This window comes from Bufo gargarizans, unplaced genomic scaffold (assembly GCF_014858855.1).
Source record: "Bufo gargarizans isolate SCDJY-AF-19 unplaced genomic scaffold, ASM1485885v1 fragScaff_scaffold_778_pilon, whole genome shotgun sequence".
In the NCBI taxonomy this organism is placed as follows: Eukaryota; Metazoa; Chordata; class Amphibia; order Anura; family Bufonidae; genus Bufo; species Bufo gargarizans.
In genome coordinates this window covers 35218-54241 of record NW_025334185.1, presented here as the reverse complement: position 1 = coordinate 54241, position 19024 = coordinate 35218, and the positions used below count along the sequence as shown (strand labels likewise).

General features: G+C 48.9%; 1 protein-coding gene across 1 annotated transcript; it reads right to left on the bottom strand.

The window, feature by feature from the left end:
• Positions 1-12771: 12771 nt before the first annotated feature.
• LOC122922843 (lymphocyte antigen 6E-like) lies at positions 12772-18655 on the bottom strand. The gene is made up of 3 exons (XM_044273594.1): positions 18576-18655; positions 16518-16637; positions 12772-12980 (listed from the first exon to the last, which is right to left on the bottom strand). The coding sequence occupies exons 1-3, from the start codon at positions 18625-18627 to the stop codon at positions 12772-12774; spliced, it is 381 nt and encodes a 126-aa protein (XP_044129529.1). The 5' UTR covers positions 18628-18655.
• Between the last annotated feature and the right edge of the window lie 369 nt (positions 18656-19024).

The following is a 19024-nucleotide window of genomic DNA, read 5'->3' as shown; positions in this document are numbered from 1 at the left end:
CAGTGACCGTCTGTGTGCTCCGGAACCCAATACCCGGTATAGGGTTCTCTGAAGACCCTGAGGGCCTGCAATACAAGGTGTTCAAAGAACATCACGATACTGTCCTCGCTGGACATCCTGGGGGTAAGTCCACCTGAGATCTAGTATCCCGGAGATTCTGGTGGCCAGGGTTACATAAGAGCATTGAGAATTGCGTGACAGCTTATGAAACCTGCGCTCGGTCAAAGGTTGCTCATACTCGACCGGCTGGTTCACTTCTTCCATTGTCTATTCCGTCTCGTCCTTGGACGCATTTGCCTATGGACTTTATTACGGACCTGCCGAGTTCCTCCGGGAGAACAGTGATTTTGGTGGTAGTTGACCGTTTCAGTAAAATGGCTCACTTTATACCACTAACGAGTTTGCCTAACGCTAAGACTCTTGCGCAGTTTTTTGTGGATAATATTGTGAAATTGCATGGTATTTCTTCAGATGTGGTCTCTGATATGGGCACGCAGTTTGTCTCCAGGTTTTGGAGAGCGTTCTGCTCTCGGTTTGGCATTCAACTTTCATTCTCTTCGGCTTTTCATCCACAGTCGTATGGTCAGACGGAGCGTACTAATCAAAACCTGGAGACCTACTTGAGGTGCTTTGTGGCTGAGAATCAGGAGGACTGGTCCTCATTCTTGTCCTTAGCAGAATTTGCGTTGAATAATCGTAGGCAGGAGTCCACGGGTAAGTCACCATTTTTTGGCGGTTTCCATCCTCAGTTTGGTACCTTTTCTGGGACTAGTTCCTCTGGGATGCCAGATGAGGAGAGATTCTCTTCTGCCTTATCCTCCATCTGGCGGAGGATTCAAGGGAATTTGGAGAAGATGGGTGAGAGGTATAAACGAGTGGCTGACAAGAGACGTGTGACTGGTTCAGACCTGTGTGTGGGTGATCTGGTGTGGTTGTCCACTAAGAATATCAGATTGAGAGTGCCATCTTGGAAACTGGGTCCAAGATTTATTGGTCCGTATAAAATGTCTGCGGTGATCAATCCTGTAGCGTTTCGGTTGGATCTTCCGCAGACTTGGAGGATCCATGATGTGTTCCACAGGTCTTTACTAAAAAAAAATACGTGAGACCAGTGGAACCATCGCCATTGCCTCCTCCTCCTGTTCTAGTCGAGGGAAACTTGGAGTTTGAGATCTCCAGTATTCTCGACTCTAGAGTTCTTCGGGGTTCCCTTCAATACCTGGTGCACTGGAGGGGATACGGCCCTGAGGAGAGGATGTGGGTTCCAGCGTTGGATGTCAATGCCAGTCGACTGGTGAGGGCTTTTCATAGGTCCCATCTGGATAGGGTTGGTCCGGGGTGTCCGGAGGTCACCCGTAGAAGGGGGGGTACTGTTATGCCCCACTCTGACAATGTGCGGAGGTCGGCCAGGATAGCAGCACAAGTTTAGTGTTTGTTTTGGAGCCGTGCTGGATCCTCCTCTCATCAGGTGCACTGGGTGGGGTCATTAGTTTAAATAGCACACCATCCCAGTGCTCTGAGCGGATTATAGGAATCATTGTGGTCTTGGAAGCTAGGAAGGAAGGTTGTCTGTTCCAGCTCAGAAAGATAAGTGTGATTTCAAGTTTGGTTGTTTTGTGTCATCTCTCCCATCCAGGTTCTGTGCGAGCAGGCTGCTCCTATTTCCCCTCTTCACCATCTCATGGAATTTAGGGTGTTTTCAGCCCAGGCACGGGGACACATCATACCTACCATAAAGGTCTGCATGTGGGCTTAGCAGTGCAGGGAAAGACATCAGGGATTAGCTAGGAGGTGACTCTTCCCCTGTCTCTCGCCCAGAGCCTGGTTGGAGAGTTATCTGTGAGTCTGAGTGCACGCATGCCGTGACATTTGGCTTCTAAGTGCCCACAGCTTAAAAGCTTGTTGATTGGCTGCCCTGCAGACTTTCAACAAGCTTTATTACTTACCCGAACACCGAAACCGAACTTTTGCAGCAAAGTTCGGATTCAGGTCCGGGTACTCGAGCTCACAAAGTTCGGTACGGACCCAAACTTTGCAGTTCAGGTTCGCTCAACACTACTCCTTATCCTTTCCCTACACTATGAATGATCTTTCCATGAACTGCTCATTATTTTTTTTGTGTGAATAAAGTCTATCATGATCACTGTCCCTAGCGCCTGTCATGTCTCTCTCTGCACTAAGTTCACTGGAAAATGGCAGACAACGAGCAGGCTGAGACTTTTTATAGGGCTGTGACATCACAGGGCTGGCTAGCTGCTGATTGGCTGCATGCATGGCATTGTGGGTGGTCCCTTGTACCCTGAGTTCTTACTTCCTCGTTCTAACATGTGCAGCAGCCATTTTATAAAAAATGTGATTCATTACCACGAAGCGTGAGGAAATTTGACTTCGGAACAAAATCACATTTTTCCTGAAATTCGGATCGAATTCCACTTTGTCAACTTCGATTCGCTCATCTCTATTGATGACAAATCCTGAGGAAAACCTCTTTGGAGCAACATTGAGGTCAAAAGCACCTTTGATGACCTCATAGACATGTGACCAGTAAGATTGCTAGGTTACTGGTCACATTGAGATGATGTAATCTAAGGTCCTTTCTCCTAAGAGAAATCACAGCTCTCACAGTTCGCTGCCTGGAGTGTCAGCAGGCAGGCATGGCAGCCCCCCACCTGTGTAGCTGACAGCCTGACACCCGGGGCAGTGGCCAGCAGGGCTCAAGAGGCAGCTGCCTTGGGCCCCCCACTAGCAACTGGGCAAGGGGCAGCTCCCCTTTTTGCCCCTTGTTAAAGACGGCCTATAGAGTGTATAATGCCTTCCTATTAGGGATGAGCGGACCCGTGGATGTTTGGTGCCAAAACAGCTATTTTTTGTTACCTTGCCTCACAAAAAGTGTAATATAGAGCAACCAAAAATCATATGTACCCTAAAATAATACCAACAAACTGCAAACTTATCCCGTAGTTTCCAAAATGTGGTCTTTTTTTGGAGTTTCTACTCTAGGGGTGCATAAGGGGTTCTTCAAATGTGACATGGCAACTTAAAATTATCTCAGTCAAATCTGCCTTCCAAAAACCATATGGTGTTCCTTTTCTTCTGCACCCTGCCGTGTGCCCGTACAGCAGTTTACGACCACATATGGGGTATTTCTGTAAACTACAGAATCAGGGTAATGAATATTGAGTTTTGTTTGGCTGTTAACCCTTGCTTTGTTACTGGAAAAAATGGATTAAAATGGAAAATCTGCCAAAAATAGTGAAATTCTGAAATTTCATCTACATTTTCCTTTAATTCTTGTGGAACACCTAAAGGGTTACCAAAGTTTGTAAAATAAGTTTTGAATACCTTGAGGGGTGTGTTTTCCAAAATAGGGTCACTTTTGTGGAGTTTCTACTCTAGGGGTGCATCAGGGGGGCTTCAAATGTGATATGGCAACTTAAAATTATCCCAGTGAAATCTGCCCTCCAAAAGCCATATGGTGTTCCTTTTCTTCTGCACCCTGCCGTGTGCCCGTACAGCAGTTTACGACCACATAGGGGGTGTTTCTGTAAACTACAGAATCAGGGTAATAAATATTGAGTTTTGTTTGGCTGTTAACCCTTGCTTTGCTAATGGAAAAATTTATTAAAATGGAAAATCTGCCCAAAAAGTGAAATTCTGAAATTTCATCTACATTTTCCTTTAATTGTTGTGGAACACCTAAAAGGTTACCAAAGTTTGTAAAATCTGTTTTGAATACCTTAAGGGGTGTAGTTTCTAAAATGGGGCCATTTATGTGTGGTTTCTATTATGTAAGCCTCACAAAGTGACTTCAGACATGAACTAGTCCTTAAAAAGAGGGTTTTGGAAATGTTATGAAAAATTTCAAGATTTGCTTCTAAACTTCTAACGTCTCAAAAAAGAGAAAATGTCATTTACAAAATGATCCAAACATGTAGTAGACATATGGGAAATATAAAGTAATAACAATTTTAGGAGGTATCACTATCTGTTTTAAAAGCAGAGAAATATAATTTTTGAAAATTGAGAATTTTTTAAATTTTTTAGTAAATTTGGTATTTTTTTAAAAAATAAAACAGTTTGACTCAAAATTACACTGTCATGAAGTACAATATGTGACAAGAAAACAATCTCAGAATGGCTTGGATAAGTAAAAGCGTTTTTAAGTTATCACCACATAAGGTGACACGTGTCAGATTTGTAAAAAATGGCCGGGTCCTTAAGGTGAAAAATGGCCGGGTCCTTAAGGTGAAAGATGGCCGGGTCCTGAAGGGGTTAACTATATTAATTTCCCTATCACGGATGCAGTGCAGGTGTACCTCACACCAAAAATGGGTATATGTCACCCACCGATCTAACAGAGAGATTAACTATTATATTTTTGTGTCAGGGGTATAAAGATAGTGCATTGCACCCACAAAAAGATCGCTATAGGTCACCCACAGAATAAATCGCCAGATGAGATTCCTAACACTCTCCCTCACTTCAGCTGCCTGCTTCCTGTCCCTGCACTACTCAGAGCTGATGGGCGGTGCTACATGTGATCCAGCTTGTATAGAGGCTGGGTCACATGATGGACCAGCCAATTACAGCCATGCCATTACTAGGCATGGCTGTGATGGTGTCATGCCCCACTCTGATGATGTGCGGAGGTCGGCCAGGATAGCAGCACGAGTTTAGTGTTTGTTTTGGAGCCGTGCTGGATCCGCCTCTCATCAGGTGCACTGGGTGGGGTCATTAGTTTAAATAGCACACCATCCCAGTGCTCTGAGCGGATTATAGGAATCATTGTGGTCTTGGAAGCTAGGAAGGAAGGTTGTCTGTCTGTTCGAGCTCAGAAAGATAAGTGTGATTTCAAGTTTGGTTGTTTTGTGTCATCTCTCCCATCCAGGTTCTGTGCGAGCAGGCTGCTCCTATTTCCCCTCTTCACCATCTCAGGGAATTTAGGGTGTTTTTAGCCCAGGCACGGGGACACATCATACCTACCATAAAGGTCTGTATGTGGGCTGAGCAGTGCAGGGAAAGACGTCAGGGATTAGCTAGGAGGTGACCCTTCTCCTGTCTCTCGCCCAGAGCCTGGTTGGAGGGTTATCTGTGAGTCTGAGTGCACGCCCGCCGTGACATTATAATCCGCCATACTGTGACTGCCATTGCTCTGCGGTTTTTTGATGGCGTCAATTAAAGCACTGGTTGACCGCTTGCAGGGGCTATCCCTAGAGGTTGTGGAGCTACGTGGTTCGGTCACACGGTGTCAGAATGCCCTGGCAGCTGGTGCAGGTCAAATTTGTGTGGAGCCTAAAGTGGCTCTTCCTGATCGATTTTCAGGAGGTACGGATGACTTTATCAGTTTTAGATAATCCTGCAAATTGTACTTTCGGCTGCGTCCATCGTCGTCAGGTGATGAGAGTCAGAGGATAGGTATAATTATTTCTCTGCTTAAAGGGGACGCGCAATCCTGGGCCGTTTCTCTGCCACCTGGTTCTCGGGCCCTCCGGTCGGTGGTGGAATTTTATAAGGCTCTGGAATTAATCTACAATGACCCAGATCGGGTCTCGATGGCAGAGTCGAGGTTACGTAATTTGTTTCAGGGGGATCATACTGCAGAGGCTTACTGTGTTGAGTTTAGGAGGTGGGCTACTGAATCAGAGTGGAATGATCCCGCGTTACATAGTCAGTTTTGTCAGGGGTTATCTGAAAGATTGAAGGATGCCCTTGCTTTTCATGAATACCCAGACTCTTTGGAGAATGCCATGTCTTTAGCAGTACGGCTAGATAGACGTATCAGAGAGAGGTATAGGGCTCCCTCCGCGCAAGGTATCCCTTCTGTGAGTGGTTTCGTCTCTACTGCCTCCCCGGGTGATGCTACAAGTAACTCTGGGGTAGCGGAGGATCCCATGCAGTTGGGCCAGGTTTCTTGCCATTCTGATAGTAGAGACTTTAGGAAAGTGCACAAACTATGTTACTATTGTGGAAAGAGGGGTCATTTTATTTTTTCTTGTCCTTATGTTAAACCACAGGTGGAAGAGAAAAAGAAAAAAGAAAAAAAAACCTGCCCTGACACTTGGTAGTATGAATGGTGTGGTGGAGCAGGCAGGTATGCAAGCTCCCTGCAGTTCCCGTTTTCTCCTTCCAGCTATGTGTCACGAGGGTGTCAAGAGCCACGTCTGACTCCGTTATACCCGGGGTCAGGAAGTCGCAGCGGGTGGCTGCGCGCTCTATGTCTAAAGATCACGTTGTTTCTTAGTGATTGTTTTCTGTGTTTGCCTTGCAATCCTTTTTGTCTCACTCAGGGATCCGTAGCTTCTCCTCCTCAGCTGTTTCTTGTCTGCCACTCCCAACCTCCTTGCCTGGACTTCTATACTGACCCACTGGAGCTGTGAATCCTGGTTGTTGTTCCAGAGTGCTACCCTCCGGATCCCTGTTGGGCTTTTTGTTGTCTCCTGTTGTCGCCCACCTGGGATTATATGTTTAGTCTGTATTGTCTGTCCTCCCCTTGGTGTTTTCCTTTAGAGCTAGTGGTGCGGACTAGTGTTCCCACCGCCCTGTTCACTATCTAGGGCTCATCTTAGGGAAAGCCAGGGTTTTAGGCACGTGATCGGCGTACGGGTGAGGAACCCGTCTAGGGACGTCAGGGCAGCCAGATGCCAGCCGCAAGGTGAGTCAGGGGTCACCACCTTCCCTCTCACTTGGGCAGGGCCCTCCTCTTTCCCTCCCTCTGTGTCACGTATGTGATAGTCACGCCGATCGTGATACTATGGTAGCGCTAGAGTCAAAAAGAAATTTTGTTGAAAGTATTCCTTGATTGTGGTGCTGGGGTAAACCTAATTGACTTTCTTTTCCTTCAAAATCTAGGACTAAGTACTTGCACTTTAGAGAACGAGATTTGTGTTTTTGCAATTAATTCTTCCCCTCTTTCTAAAGGAGCCTTGCTCACATTGTTCATGGGATTCATTTAAGGGTGGGTGATTCACATGTTGAAATTATTTCTTGTTTTGTCATGAAGGATTTGCCAGCTCCTATAGTTTTGGGGTTGCCATGGTTGACTAGACATAACCCAATTATAGACTGGAAAGCGAGACAAATTATTGGTTGGAGTGAGTTTTGTTCGGATAATTGTCTTGGCACAACTATCTCTGGTGTGTCCATTACGGCTTTACCTCAGTATCTCTCAGATTTTGCAGATGTCTTTTCGGAGGGTGGGGCTCAGGAATTGCCCCCTCATCGAGACTATGATTGTCCAGTTAATCTCATTCCGGGGGCTAAGTTGCCAAAGTCTCGGCTTTACAACCTCTCTCAACCCGAAAGAGAGGTCATGCGAAAGTATGTCGCTGAGAGGTTGGCAAAGGGTCATATTAGACCATCTAAGTCTCCAGTGGCAGTAGGTTTGTTCTTTGTGAAGAAAAAGGATGGATCACTGAGACCGTGTTTGGATTTCCGGGAATTGAACCGTATTACAGTCCGGGATCCATATCCCCTGTCTTTGATCTTTGATCTTTTTGATCAGATTGTTGGAGCCAAGGTGTTCTCCAAGTTGGATTTGAGAGGGGCCTACAATCTGATCAGAATCAAGGAGGGGGATGAGTGGAAAACGGCTTTCAATACGCACGAGGGTCATTTTGAGAACCTGGTTATGCTTTTTGGATTGACGAACGCGCCAGCAGTATTTCAGCGATTCATCAATGACATTTTTCATCATTTGGTGGGGAGGTTCATAGTAGTTTACCTGGATGACATTTTAATTTATTCTCCTGATCTGAAGACCCATCAGGATCATGTGAGACAGGTTTTGACGATCCTTCGGGAGAATAAATTATATACCAAATTGGAGAAATGTTTGTTTGCGGTGCAAGAGCTTCCGTTCTTGGGATACATGCTTTCTGATTCCGGTTTTCGTATGGACCCCGAAAAGGTCCGGGCGGTTCTGGAGTGGGACCGACCAGAGAATCAGAAAGCTTTGATGTGGTTCTTGGTGTTTACAAATTATTATAGAAAATGTATTTCGAATTATTCTACCATAGTAAAACCTCTCACTGATATGACCAAGAAGGGCGCCGATGTCTCTGTCTGGTCGGATGAGGCATTGCAGGCCTTTTCGGCTATTAAGGAGCGTTTTGCGTCTGCTCCCATTCTGGTGCAGCCGGATGTGTCTCAGCCATTCGTAGTGGAGGTTGATGCATCAGAGGTGGGGTTTGGAGGGGTGCTGTCACAGGTTTCATCTCCTGGCAAGTGGGTCCCGTGTGCCTTTTTCTCCAAGAAGCTCTCGGTCGCCGAGAGGAATTATGATGTTGGAGATAGAGAGTTGTTGGCTATCAAGTTGGCCTTTGAGGAATGGCGTCACTGGTTAGAGGGGGCGTCTCACCCCGTTACGATATATACAGACCATAAGAATTTGGCTTACCTGCAATCTGCCAAGCGTCTGAACCCTAGGCAGGCCAGATGGTCACAGTTTTTTACCAGGTTTAATTTTGTGGTTACCTTTCGCCCAGGGGTCAAGAACGTCAAGGCAGATGCCTTGTCTCGCAGCTTTCCTGGGGGAGGTGATTTAGAGGATCCTGCGCCGATTTTAGCGGATGGGGTGGTGGTCTCCGCTCTGTACCCTGAATTGGAGATGGAGGTGTTGGAAGCCCAGGAGGGGGCTCCTGGTTCTTGTCCCCCAGGGAGGTTGTTTGTTCCTGAGGGCCTACGATACAAGGTGTTCAAGGAACATCAAGATACTGTCCTCTCTGGACATCCTGGTGGTAAGTCCACCTGTGATCTAGTATCCCGGAGGTTCTGGTGGCCAGGGTTACGTAAGAGTATTGAGAATTACGTGACAGCTTGTGAAACCTGCTCTCGGTCAAAGGTTGCTCATACTTGACCGGCTGGTTCACTTCTTCTATTGTCTATTCCGTGTCGTCCTTGGACGCATTTGTCTATGGACTTTATTACGGATCTGCCGAGTTCCTCCGGGAGAACAGTGATTTTGGTGGTAGTTGACCGTTTCAGTAAAATGGCTCACTTTATACCACTAACTAGTCTGCCTAACACTGATTTTTGTGGATAATATTGTGAAATTGCATGGTGTTCCTTCGGATGTGGTCTCTGATAGGGGCACACAGTTTGTCTCCAGGTTTTGGAGGGCGTTCTGCTCTCAGCTTGGCATTCAACTTTCATTCTCTTCGGCTTTTCATCCGCAGTCGTAAGGTCAGACGGAGCGTACCAATCAAAACCTGGAGACCTACTTGAGGTGCTTTGTGGCTGAGAATCAGGAGGACTGGTCCTCATTCTTGTCCTTAGCAGAGTTTGCGTTGTATAACCGTAGGCAGGAGTCCACGGGTAAGTCACCATTTTTTGGCGCATACGGTTTCCATCCTCAGTTTGGTACCTTTTCTGGGACTAGAGTTCCTCTGGGATGCCAGATGAGGAGAGATTCTCCTCTGCCTTATCCTCCATCTGGCGGAGGATTCAAGGGAATTTGGAGAAGATGGGTGAGAGGTATAAACGAATGGCTGACAAGAGACGTGTGACTGGTCCAGACCTGTGTGTGGGTGATCTGGTGTGGTTGTCCACTAAGAATATCAGATTGAGAGTGCCATCTTGGAAACTGGGTCCAAGATTTATTGGTCCGTATAAAATGTCTGCGGTGATCAATCCTGTAGCGTTTCGGTTGGATCTTCCACAGACTTGGAGGATCCATGATGTGTTCCACAGGTCTTTACTAAAAAAAGTGCGTGAGTCGAGGGAAACATGGAGTTTGAGATCTCCAGGATTCTCGACTCTAGAGTTCTTCGGGGTTCCCTTCAATACCTGGTGCACTGGAGGGGATACGTCCCTGAGGAGAGGATGTGGGTTCCGGTGTTGGATGTCAACGCCAGCCGACTGGTGAGGGCTTTTCATAGGTCCCATCCGGATAGGGTTGGTCTGGGGTGTCCGGAGGTCACCCGTAGAAGGGGGGGTTACTGTCATGCCCCACTCTGACAATGTGCGGAGGTCAGCCAGGATAGCAGCACGAGTTTAGTGTTTGTTTTGGAGCCGTGCTGGATCCGCCTCTCATCAGGTGCACTGGGTGGGGTCATTAATTTAAATAGCACACCATCCCAGTGCTCTGAGCGGATTATAGGAATCATTGTGGTCTTGGAAGCTAGGAAGGAAGGTTGTCTGTTCCAGCTCAGAAAGATAAGTGTGATTTCAAGTTTGGTTGTTTTGTGTCATCTCCCCCATTCAGGTTCTGTGCGAGCAGGCTGCTCCTATTTCCCCTCTTCACCATCTCAGGGAATTTAGGGTGTTTTTAGCCCAGGCACGGGGACACATCATACAATACAATAAAGGTCTGCATGTGGGCTGAGCAGTGCAGGGAAAGACGTCAGGGATTAGCTAGGAGGTGACCCTACCCCTGTCTCTCACCCAGAGCCTAGTTGGAGGGTTATCTGTGAGTCTGAGTGCACGCCCGCTGTGACATTTGGCTTCTAAGTGCCCACAGCTTAAAAGCTTGTTGATTGGCTGCCCTGCAGACTTTTAACAAGCTTTATTACAGACCCGAACACCGAACCCGAACTTTTGCAGCAAAGTTTGGGTTCGGGTCCGGGTACTCAAGCTCACAAAGTTCGATACGGACCCAAACTTTGCAGTTCAGGTTCGCTCAACACTACTCCTTATCCTTTCCCTACACTATGAATGATCTTTCCATGAACTGCTCAATAATTTTTTTGTGTGAATAAAGTCTATCATGATCACTGTCCCTAGCGCCTGTCATGTCTCTCTCTGCACTAAGTTCACTGGAAAATGGCAGACACCGAGCAGGCTGAGACTTTTTATAGGGCTGTGACATCACAGGGCTGGCTGGCTGCTGATTGGCTGCATGCATGGCATTGTGGGTGGTCCCTTGTTCCCAGAGTTCTTACTTCCTCGTTCTAACATGTGCAGCAGCCATTTTAGAAAAAATGTGATTCATTACCACGAAGCGTGAGGAAATTTGTACTTCGGGACAAATCAAATTTTTCCTGAAATTCGGATCGAATTCCACTTTGTCAACTTCGATTCGCTCATCTCTATTGATGACCAATCCTGAGGAAAACCCCTTTGGAGCAACATTGAGGTCAAAGCCGAAGAGCAACCCTGAAGGAAAGTCTTAAGAGCAACCCTGAGGTAAAGGGCTCATGCACAATTTGTGGTCCAGAATGCATGGGCAACATCCGTACGGATTCTGAAGACGGATCAACTTGAATGGGTCCGTGATCTTTCCTCACTTACAAAAATAGAACATGTTCTATTTTTTTGTGGTGCGTAGGCACGGAGAGAAACCCCACAGAAGCACTGCTTCCGTGATGTTCCGTGCCTCCTTTACGAACCACTCCTTGCGGACCAACTCAAGTGAAAGAGTCTGCATCCGTGATATGGTGAGCACACGGTCAGTGCCCGCATATTGTGGACCCGCTGTTTGTGGGCCGCAATACAGGCACGGCTGGGCAACGGCTATGTGCATGAGCCCAAACGCTGAGGAGCAACGCTGAAGTAAAGGAGCAACCCTGAGGTAAGAACTGAAAAATCGCATTCCAAGAGCTATAACTTTAGTTTTTTTTATCAGTGTACCTGTATGAGGGCTTATTTTTTGCAGGACAAGTTACAGTTTTTAATGCACCATTTTGGGTACATGTAACAATTGATTGAGGCCAGCTGTCTAGCTTACACCCCTTTGTTTACGTCAGTAAAAAGGTGTTTTAGTGGTCACTTAGGGTCCATTCACACGTCTGCAAAATGGGTCCGCATCTGTTACGCAATTTTGCGGAACAGGTGCGGACCCATTTGTTTTCCATGGGGCCGGAATGTGCTGCCCGCATCCGCATTTGCGGATCCGCACTTCTGTTCTGCAAAAAAATAGAACATGTCCTATTCTTGTACGCAATTTCGGACAAGAAAAGGCATGTGCGGTCCGCAAAATTTGGAACGCACATTGCCGGTGTCTGTGATTTGCGGATCCGCAAAACACATATGGACGTCTGAATGGACCCTAAGGAGTTAAAGAACAACCATAAAGTAAAGGCTGAAGAGCAACTGAAAGATAAAAGCTGAAGAGCAACCCTGAACTAAAGGCTGAAGAGCAAACCCTGAAGTAAAGGCTGAAGAGCAACTGCAAGATAAAAGCTGAAGAGCAACCCCAAAGTAAAGGCTGAAGAGCAACCCCAAAGTAAAAGCTGAAGAGAAACTGCAAGATAAAAGCTGAAGAGCAACCCCAAAGTAATAGCTGAAGAGCAACCCCAAAGCAATAGCTGAAGAGCAACCCCGAAGTAATAGCTGAATTGCAACCTTGAAGTAGAGGCTGAAGAGCAACCCCAAAGTAATAGCCGAAGAGCAACCCCAAAGTAATGGCTGAAGAGCAACCCCAAAGTAATGGCTGAAGAGCAACCCCAAAGTAATGGCTTAAGAGCAACTGTGAGATAAAAACTGAAGAGCAACACTGAAGGAAAAGCTGAGGAGCAACCATGAAGTAAAGACTAAAGAGCAATCCTGAAGTAAAGGCTAAGGAGCAACACTGAAGTAATTGGGGTGCACAACCTTTTCTGGTCTGAAAGCCACATTGTCAACCTGCACCCCTCCCAATGACCATGGTAAAACTTAAAGCGGTATTCTTGTCTGAGACAATGATGGCATTTTTCAATGATTGACAGTCACAAGAGAGAATCCAGGAGTCTGTTACCGATCGCCTGCACCCCCCCCCCCCCCCAGAGATGACACAACACCACCACATCTCTGTAGCCTTTTATTACAAACTTTAGAGTTTTTTATAAAATCTGAAAATCACATGGAGGAGCTTCTGAGGAGAACCCCGATGGTGGCCAGGGCTGCGGCGAGGACGGTGTAGGTGGCCTTGATGCTGCTGGTTCCGCTGGTGTTGCACAGGTCGGTGTTGCAGCAGGACACTTTTGTTGAGACCACAACAGCGTTAAATCCGGTTTCTGCACAGACTGCGGTACAAGTCTTAGTAATGGTGGCGGCAGAGAGACTCCCTACAGGAGGGGAGAGAAGACAATCAGGAGATGACCACAGAACGGAGGTCTCTAATGTAAGAGTGGTCACACTGTGGAGGTCTCTACTGTAAGAGCGGTCACACTGCGGAGGTCTCTACTGTAAGAACGGTCACACTGTGGAGGTCTCTACTGTAAGAGCAGTCACACTGTGGAGGTCTCTACTGTAAGAGCGGTCACACTGTGGAGGTCTGTACTGTAAGAGAGGTCACACTGTGGAGGTCTGTACTGTAAGAGCGGTCACACTGTGGAGGTCTGTACTGTAAGAGCGGTCACACTATGGAGGTCTGTACTGTAAGAGCGGTCACACTATGGAGGTCTCTAATGTAAGAGCAGTCACACTATGGAGGTCTGTACTGTAAGAGCAGTCACACTGTGGAGGTCTGTACTGTAAGAGCGGTCACACTAGGGAGGTCTGTACTGTAAGAGCGGTCACACTGTGGAGGTCTCTACTGTAAGAGCGGTCACACTGTGGAGTTCTCTAATGTAAGAGCGGTCACACTATGGAGGTCTGTACTGTAAGAGCGGTCACACTATGGAGGTCTGTACTGTAAGAGAGGCCAAACTGGAGGTCTGTACTGTAAGAGCGGTCACACTGTGAAGGTCTCTACTGTAAGAGCGGTCACACTATGGAGGTCTCTACTGTAAGAGCGGTCACACTATGGAGGTCTGTACTGTAAGAGCGGTCACACTATGGAGGTCTGTACTGTAAGAGCGGTCACACTTTGGAGGTCTCTACTGTAAGAGCGGCCACACTGTGGAGGTCTCTACTGTAAGAGCAGTCACACTGTGGAGGTCTGTACTGTAAGAGCGGTCACACTATGGAGGTCTCTACTGTAAGAGAGGTCACACTGCGGAGGTCTGTACTGTAAGAGCAGTCACACTATGGAGGTCTCTACTGTAAGAGAGGTCACACTGCGGAGGTCTGTACTGTAAGAGCGGTCACACTTTGGAGGTCTGTACTGTAAGAGCGGTCACACTATGGAGGTCTCTACTGTAAGAGAGGCCACACTGTGGAGGTCTGTACTGTAAGAGCAGTCACACTGTGGAGGTCTGTACTGTAAGAGCGGTCACACTGTGGAGGTCTGTACTGTAAGAGCGGTCACACTGTGGAGGTCTCTACTGTAAGAGAGGTCACACTGTGGAGGTCTCTACTGTAAGAGTGGTCACACTGTGGAGCTCTCTACTGTGAGACCGGTCACACTATGGAGGTCTGTACTGTAAGAGCGGTCACACTATGGAGGTCTCTACTGTAAGAGAGGTCACACTGTGGAGGTCTGTACTGTAAGAGAGGCCACACTGTGGAGGTCTCTACTGTAAGAGAGGTCACACTGTGGAGGTCTGTACTGTAAGAGAGGCCACACTGCGGAGGTCTCTACTGTAAGAGAGGTCACACTGTGGAGGTCTCTACTGTAAGAGCGGTCACACTGTGGAGGTCTCTACTGTAAGAGCGGTCACACTGTGGAGGTCTCTACTGTAAGAGCAGTCACACTGCGGAGGTCTGTACTGTAAGAGAGGCCACACTGCGGAGGTCTCTACTGTAAGAGAGGTCACACTGCGGAGGTCTGTACTGTAAGAGCGGTCACACTCTGGAGGTCTCTACTGTAAGAGCGGTCACACTACGGAGGTCTGTACTGTAAGAGCGGTCACACTGTGGAGGTCTGTACTGTAAGAGCGGTCACACTATGGAGGTCTGTACTGTAAGAGCAGTCACACTGTGGAGGTCTCTACTGTAAGAGCGGTCACACTATGGAGGTCTCTACTGTAAGAGCAGTCACACTATGGAGGTCTCTACTGTAAGAGCGGTCACACTATGGAGGTCTGTACTGTAAGAGCGGTCACACTGTGGAGGTCTCTACTGTAAGAGCGGTCACACTGTGGAGGTCTGTACTGTAAGAGCGGTCACACTGTGGAGGTCTGTACTGTAAGAGAGGTCACACTATGGAGGTCTGTACTGTAAGAGCGGTCACACTATGGAGGTCTCTACTGTAAGAGCGGTCACACTGTGGAGGTCTCTACTGTAAGAGCGGTCACACTGTGGAGGTCTCTACTGTAAGAGCGGTCACACTATGGAGGTCTCTACTGTAAGAGCGGTCACACTGTGGAGGTCTGTACTGTAAGAGCGGTCACACTGTGGAGGTCTCTACTGTAAGAGCGGTCACACTGTGGAGGTCTCTACTGTAAGAGCGGTCACACTGTGGAGGTCTCTACTGTAAGAGCGGTCACACTATGGAGGTCTCTTCTATACAGACTGTCACAATTAATTGAATTTGGTAAAAAAGAAAAATCTGGATCAGAACATTTAGTAAAAATTGTAAGTTACTGCAAGAAAACTGCAATATCAATGATATCTGATGGCACTCTGTCTGTCTCTTCCTCTCCCTGTCTCTTCCTCTCCCTGTCTCTTCCTCTGTCTGTCTCTTCCTCTCCCTGTCTCTTCCTCTGTCTGTCTCTTTCTCTCTCTGTCTCTTCCTCTTTCTCTGTATCTCTTCCTGTTCACCCTCTATTAGCTATGCTTTCTCTTTCTCCCCATCACCTCTTTTCTCTCTTTCTCTTCTTCCATTTCTCTGTCTTTATCTCTTTCTCTCTCTCCCTCTGTCTCTCTCGCTGTCCCTCTCCCTTTTCCTATCTTTTTCCTTCTCTCTCTCTCTATACCTCTCTCTCTTTTCCTCTCTCTCTATATCCCTCCCTCTATCTCTCTCTCTTTGCCTCCGTCTGTCTCTCTATATATGTCTCTTTTTCCCTCCCTCTGTCTCTCTGTTTCTTTTTCCCTCCCCCTTTGCCTCCAACTCTCTCTTCTACCATCTCTCTCTTTCTCCTATTCTCCTTTCTTGCTCTCTTTCCCTCTCCCTTTTCCTCTCTCTCTCTCTCTTTGTCACCCTCTGTTACTCTCTGTCTCTCTCGCTGTCCCTCTCTCTACCTCTGTCTATCCCTCTCTCCCTCTCTCTTTCTGGCCCTCTCTCTGTCTCCCTCTCTCTCTTTCTGTCCCTCGCTTTGTCCCTCTCCCTCTCTCTCTCTCTGCCCCCCTATTCTGTCTCTATCTCTGCCCCTGTCTCTGTCTCTCTGCCCCTCTCTCTCTCACTTTGTCTCTCTCTGTCTCTCTGCCCCTCTCTATCCCTCTCTCTCCCTCTCTCTCTCTCTCTATTCCTCTCTCTGCCCCTCTCTCTCCCTCTCTCTCTCTATTCCTCTCTCTGCCCCTCTCTCTCCCTCTCTCTCCCTCTCTCTCTATTCCTCTCTCTGCCCCTGTCTCTCCCTCTATCTCTGCCCCTGTCTCTGCCTCTCTCTCTCTCTCTCTGCCCCTGTCTCTCCCTCTATCTCTGCCCCTGTCTCTCTCTCTCTCTCTCTCTCTCTCTCTCTGCCCCTGTCTCTGTCTCTCTGCCCCTGTCTCTCCCTCTATCTCTGCCCCTGTCTCTGCCCCTCTCTCTGTCTCTCTGCCCCTGTCTCTCCCTCTGTCTCTGCACTCTTCCTGGTCGCAGCCCCCTGGATGCTATACTGTGGACCCCAGATTGCGGCACTCACCGATTCCGCCGGACACCACGGAGGTCATGCAGCTGGTGTCCGTGGCGCTGCAGTTGGTCGCCGTCATGCATTTGCTGTTGCTGCTCTCAGATGCGCACGTGTAACAGGTCAAGGAGTAAACTGCAAGAGACAAGCAGGACGGCATAAAGTATCCATGGAGGCTGGGAACTACAACCCCCAGCATGCTCTCTCAACCCTTGCAGATCCTGGAACAGGTGTGGCCCTTGGGGCCCTGCCAGGATGAAAAGGTTGCAATAAAAAGAATAGAGACACGTTCACAAGTCACATGATAGTTATATCTCTTTCTGGGAAAGCTGGGTGACAGTCGGTGACCCTGGCAGCTCCCCCAGGGGTCGTCACCCAGCTCTGCCAGGGGTCGTCACCCAGCTCTGCCAGGGGTCGTCACCCAGCTCTGCCAGTGGTCGTCACCCAGCTCCGCCAGGGGTCGTCACCCAGCTCCGCCAGGGGTCGTCACCCCGCGCTGCCAGGGCTCGTCACCCAGCTCTGCCAGGGGTCGTCACCCAGCTCTGCCAGGGCTCGTCACCCAGCTCTGCCAGGGGTCGTCACCCCGCGCTGCCAGGGCTCGTCACCCAGCTCTGCCAGGGCTCGTCACCCCGCGCTGCCAGGGCTCGTCACCCAGCTCTGCCAGGGGTCGTCACCCAGCTCTGCCAGGGGTCGTCACCCCGCTCTGCCAGGGGTCGTCACCCAGCTCTGCCAGGGGTCGTCACCCCGCGCTTCCAGGGGTCGTCACCCAGCTCTGCCAGGGGTCGTCACCCAGCGCTGCCAGGGGTCGTCACCCAGCTCTGCCAGTGGTCGTCACCCAGCTCTGCCAGAGGTCGTCACCCAGCTCTGCCAGTGGTTGTCACCCAGCTCTGCCAGGGGTCGTCACCCAGCTCTGCCAGGGGTCGTCACCCAGCTCTGCCAGGGGTCGTCACCCAGCTCCCCCAGGGGTCGTCACCCAGCTCCCCCAGGGGTCGTCACCCAGCGCTGCCAGGGGTCGTCACCCAGCTCCCCCAGGGGTCGTCACCCAGCTCTGCCAGGGGTCGTCACCCAGCTCCCCCAGGGGTTTTCACCCAACTCTGCCAGGGGTCGTCACCCAACTCTGCCAGGGGTCGTCACCCAGCTCTGCCAGGGGTCGTCACCCAGCTCCCCCAGGGGTCGTCACCCAGCGCTGCCAGGGGTCGTCACCCAGCTCTGCCAGGGGTCGTCACCCAGCTCCGCCAGGGGTCGTCACCCAGCTCAGCCAGGGGTCGTCACCCAGCTCGGCCAGGAGTCGTCACCCAGCTCTTCCAGTGGTCGTCACCCAGCTCAGCCAGGGGTCGTCACCCAGCTCGGCCAGGAGTCGTCACCCAGCTCTTCCAGGGGTCGTCACCCAGCTCCCCCAGGGGTCGTCACCCAGCTCGGCCAGGAGTCGTCACCCAGCTCTTCCAGTGGTCGTCACCCAGCTCTGCCAGGGGTCGTCACCCAGCTCCCCCAGGGGTCGTCACCCAGCTCTGCCAGGGGTCGTCACCCAGCTCTGCCAGGGGTCGTCACCCAGCTCTGCCAGGGGTCGTCACCCAGCTTGATGTAACTCTGTCTGATGTCACTTCCTCTTTAGATCAATATAAAAAAAATACATAAAAAGCTATTGTTGTGGACACTTGCAAGTTTTCAAGCAAGGTCAAAAACAGCAAAAAATAAAATAAAAATATCTGTGAGACGCCAGAAAAGGAGACAAAAACACCAGACCTGGAGCACGTCGTGGTTGCAAATATTTATTTTTTTTAATAAAAAAAAATGCATTTTTGAGTTGAATTTAGCCTTCCCCATAGATTAGTAGCCGACATCTAAAGGTGACTTCTTTTTTTGCCTAAATCACTGCAAAAAGCACCCCTTAAAATACCCCAAAGAAGCTGCCATGACACAAAAATTGTTTTTTTTTTTTTGTGTTTTATATGACTTTTTTAACCCAACGCTTCAAGATGCTGCATTAAAACATAGACTAAAAAATGCATTAAAAACACCACTAATAATAAGACGCTTCAGCAAACATCTGGAGTTGCCGCATTTCCCACTTACCTGCACCAGTGCAGAGAGCAGCGACCAGGAGGAGGCTTGTGTAGGCGGCCATGGCTGTGAGGCGGCGGAGGTTACAGGTAACTGCAGACACGTCTCAGCTGCTCCTTATATACGGTGTCCAGACCTGTAATTAGAGGTCAGTTTGCCGCAGCTTGTTGTGGTTACCCTATTGTAGTTGCCGTAGTAGCACAAGTCTGACTGGACACCAGTGACCACTGGGCTGTATTCACACAATAGGACGACACAGTGACGGGGGGCTGATGTACGAGGTGTCGGCACGTGATCTGTACAGTCCGCAGCCACAGGATGATGTCCGTCCGCTGTATCATGGAAATCGTCACATAAAGTTTACTTTGATTTCTATTTTGTTACAATGTTACAGTAATAATAGAACAATGTATCTATAGCATCGCCCGTGTCCTGACCGCCCTGCAGAGACCGGAGGGGGG

What these genes read in the sequence shown, in the direction of transcription:
- LOC122922843 (XM_044273594.1), bottom strand. Translation starts at nt 18,627, where the DNA reads ATGGCCGCCTACACAAGCCTCCTCCTGGTCGCTGCTCTCTGCACTGGT. An exon ending in TGCTCTCTGCACTGGTGCAG is followed by an intron (nt 16,638 to 18,575) that starts GTAAGTGGGAAA and finishes TGTCTCTTGCAG; the next exon opens with TTTACTCCTTGACCTGTTAC. An exon ending in CGTGGTGTCCGGCGGAATCG is followed by an intron (nt 12,981 to 16,517) that starts GTGAGTGCCGCA and finishes CCCCTCCTGTAG; the next exon opens with GGAGTCTCTCTGCCGCCACC.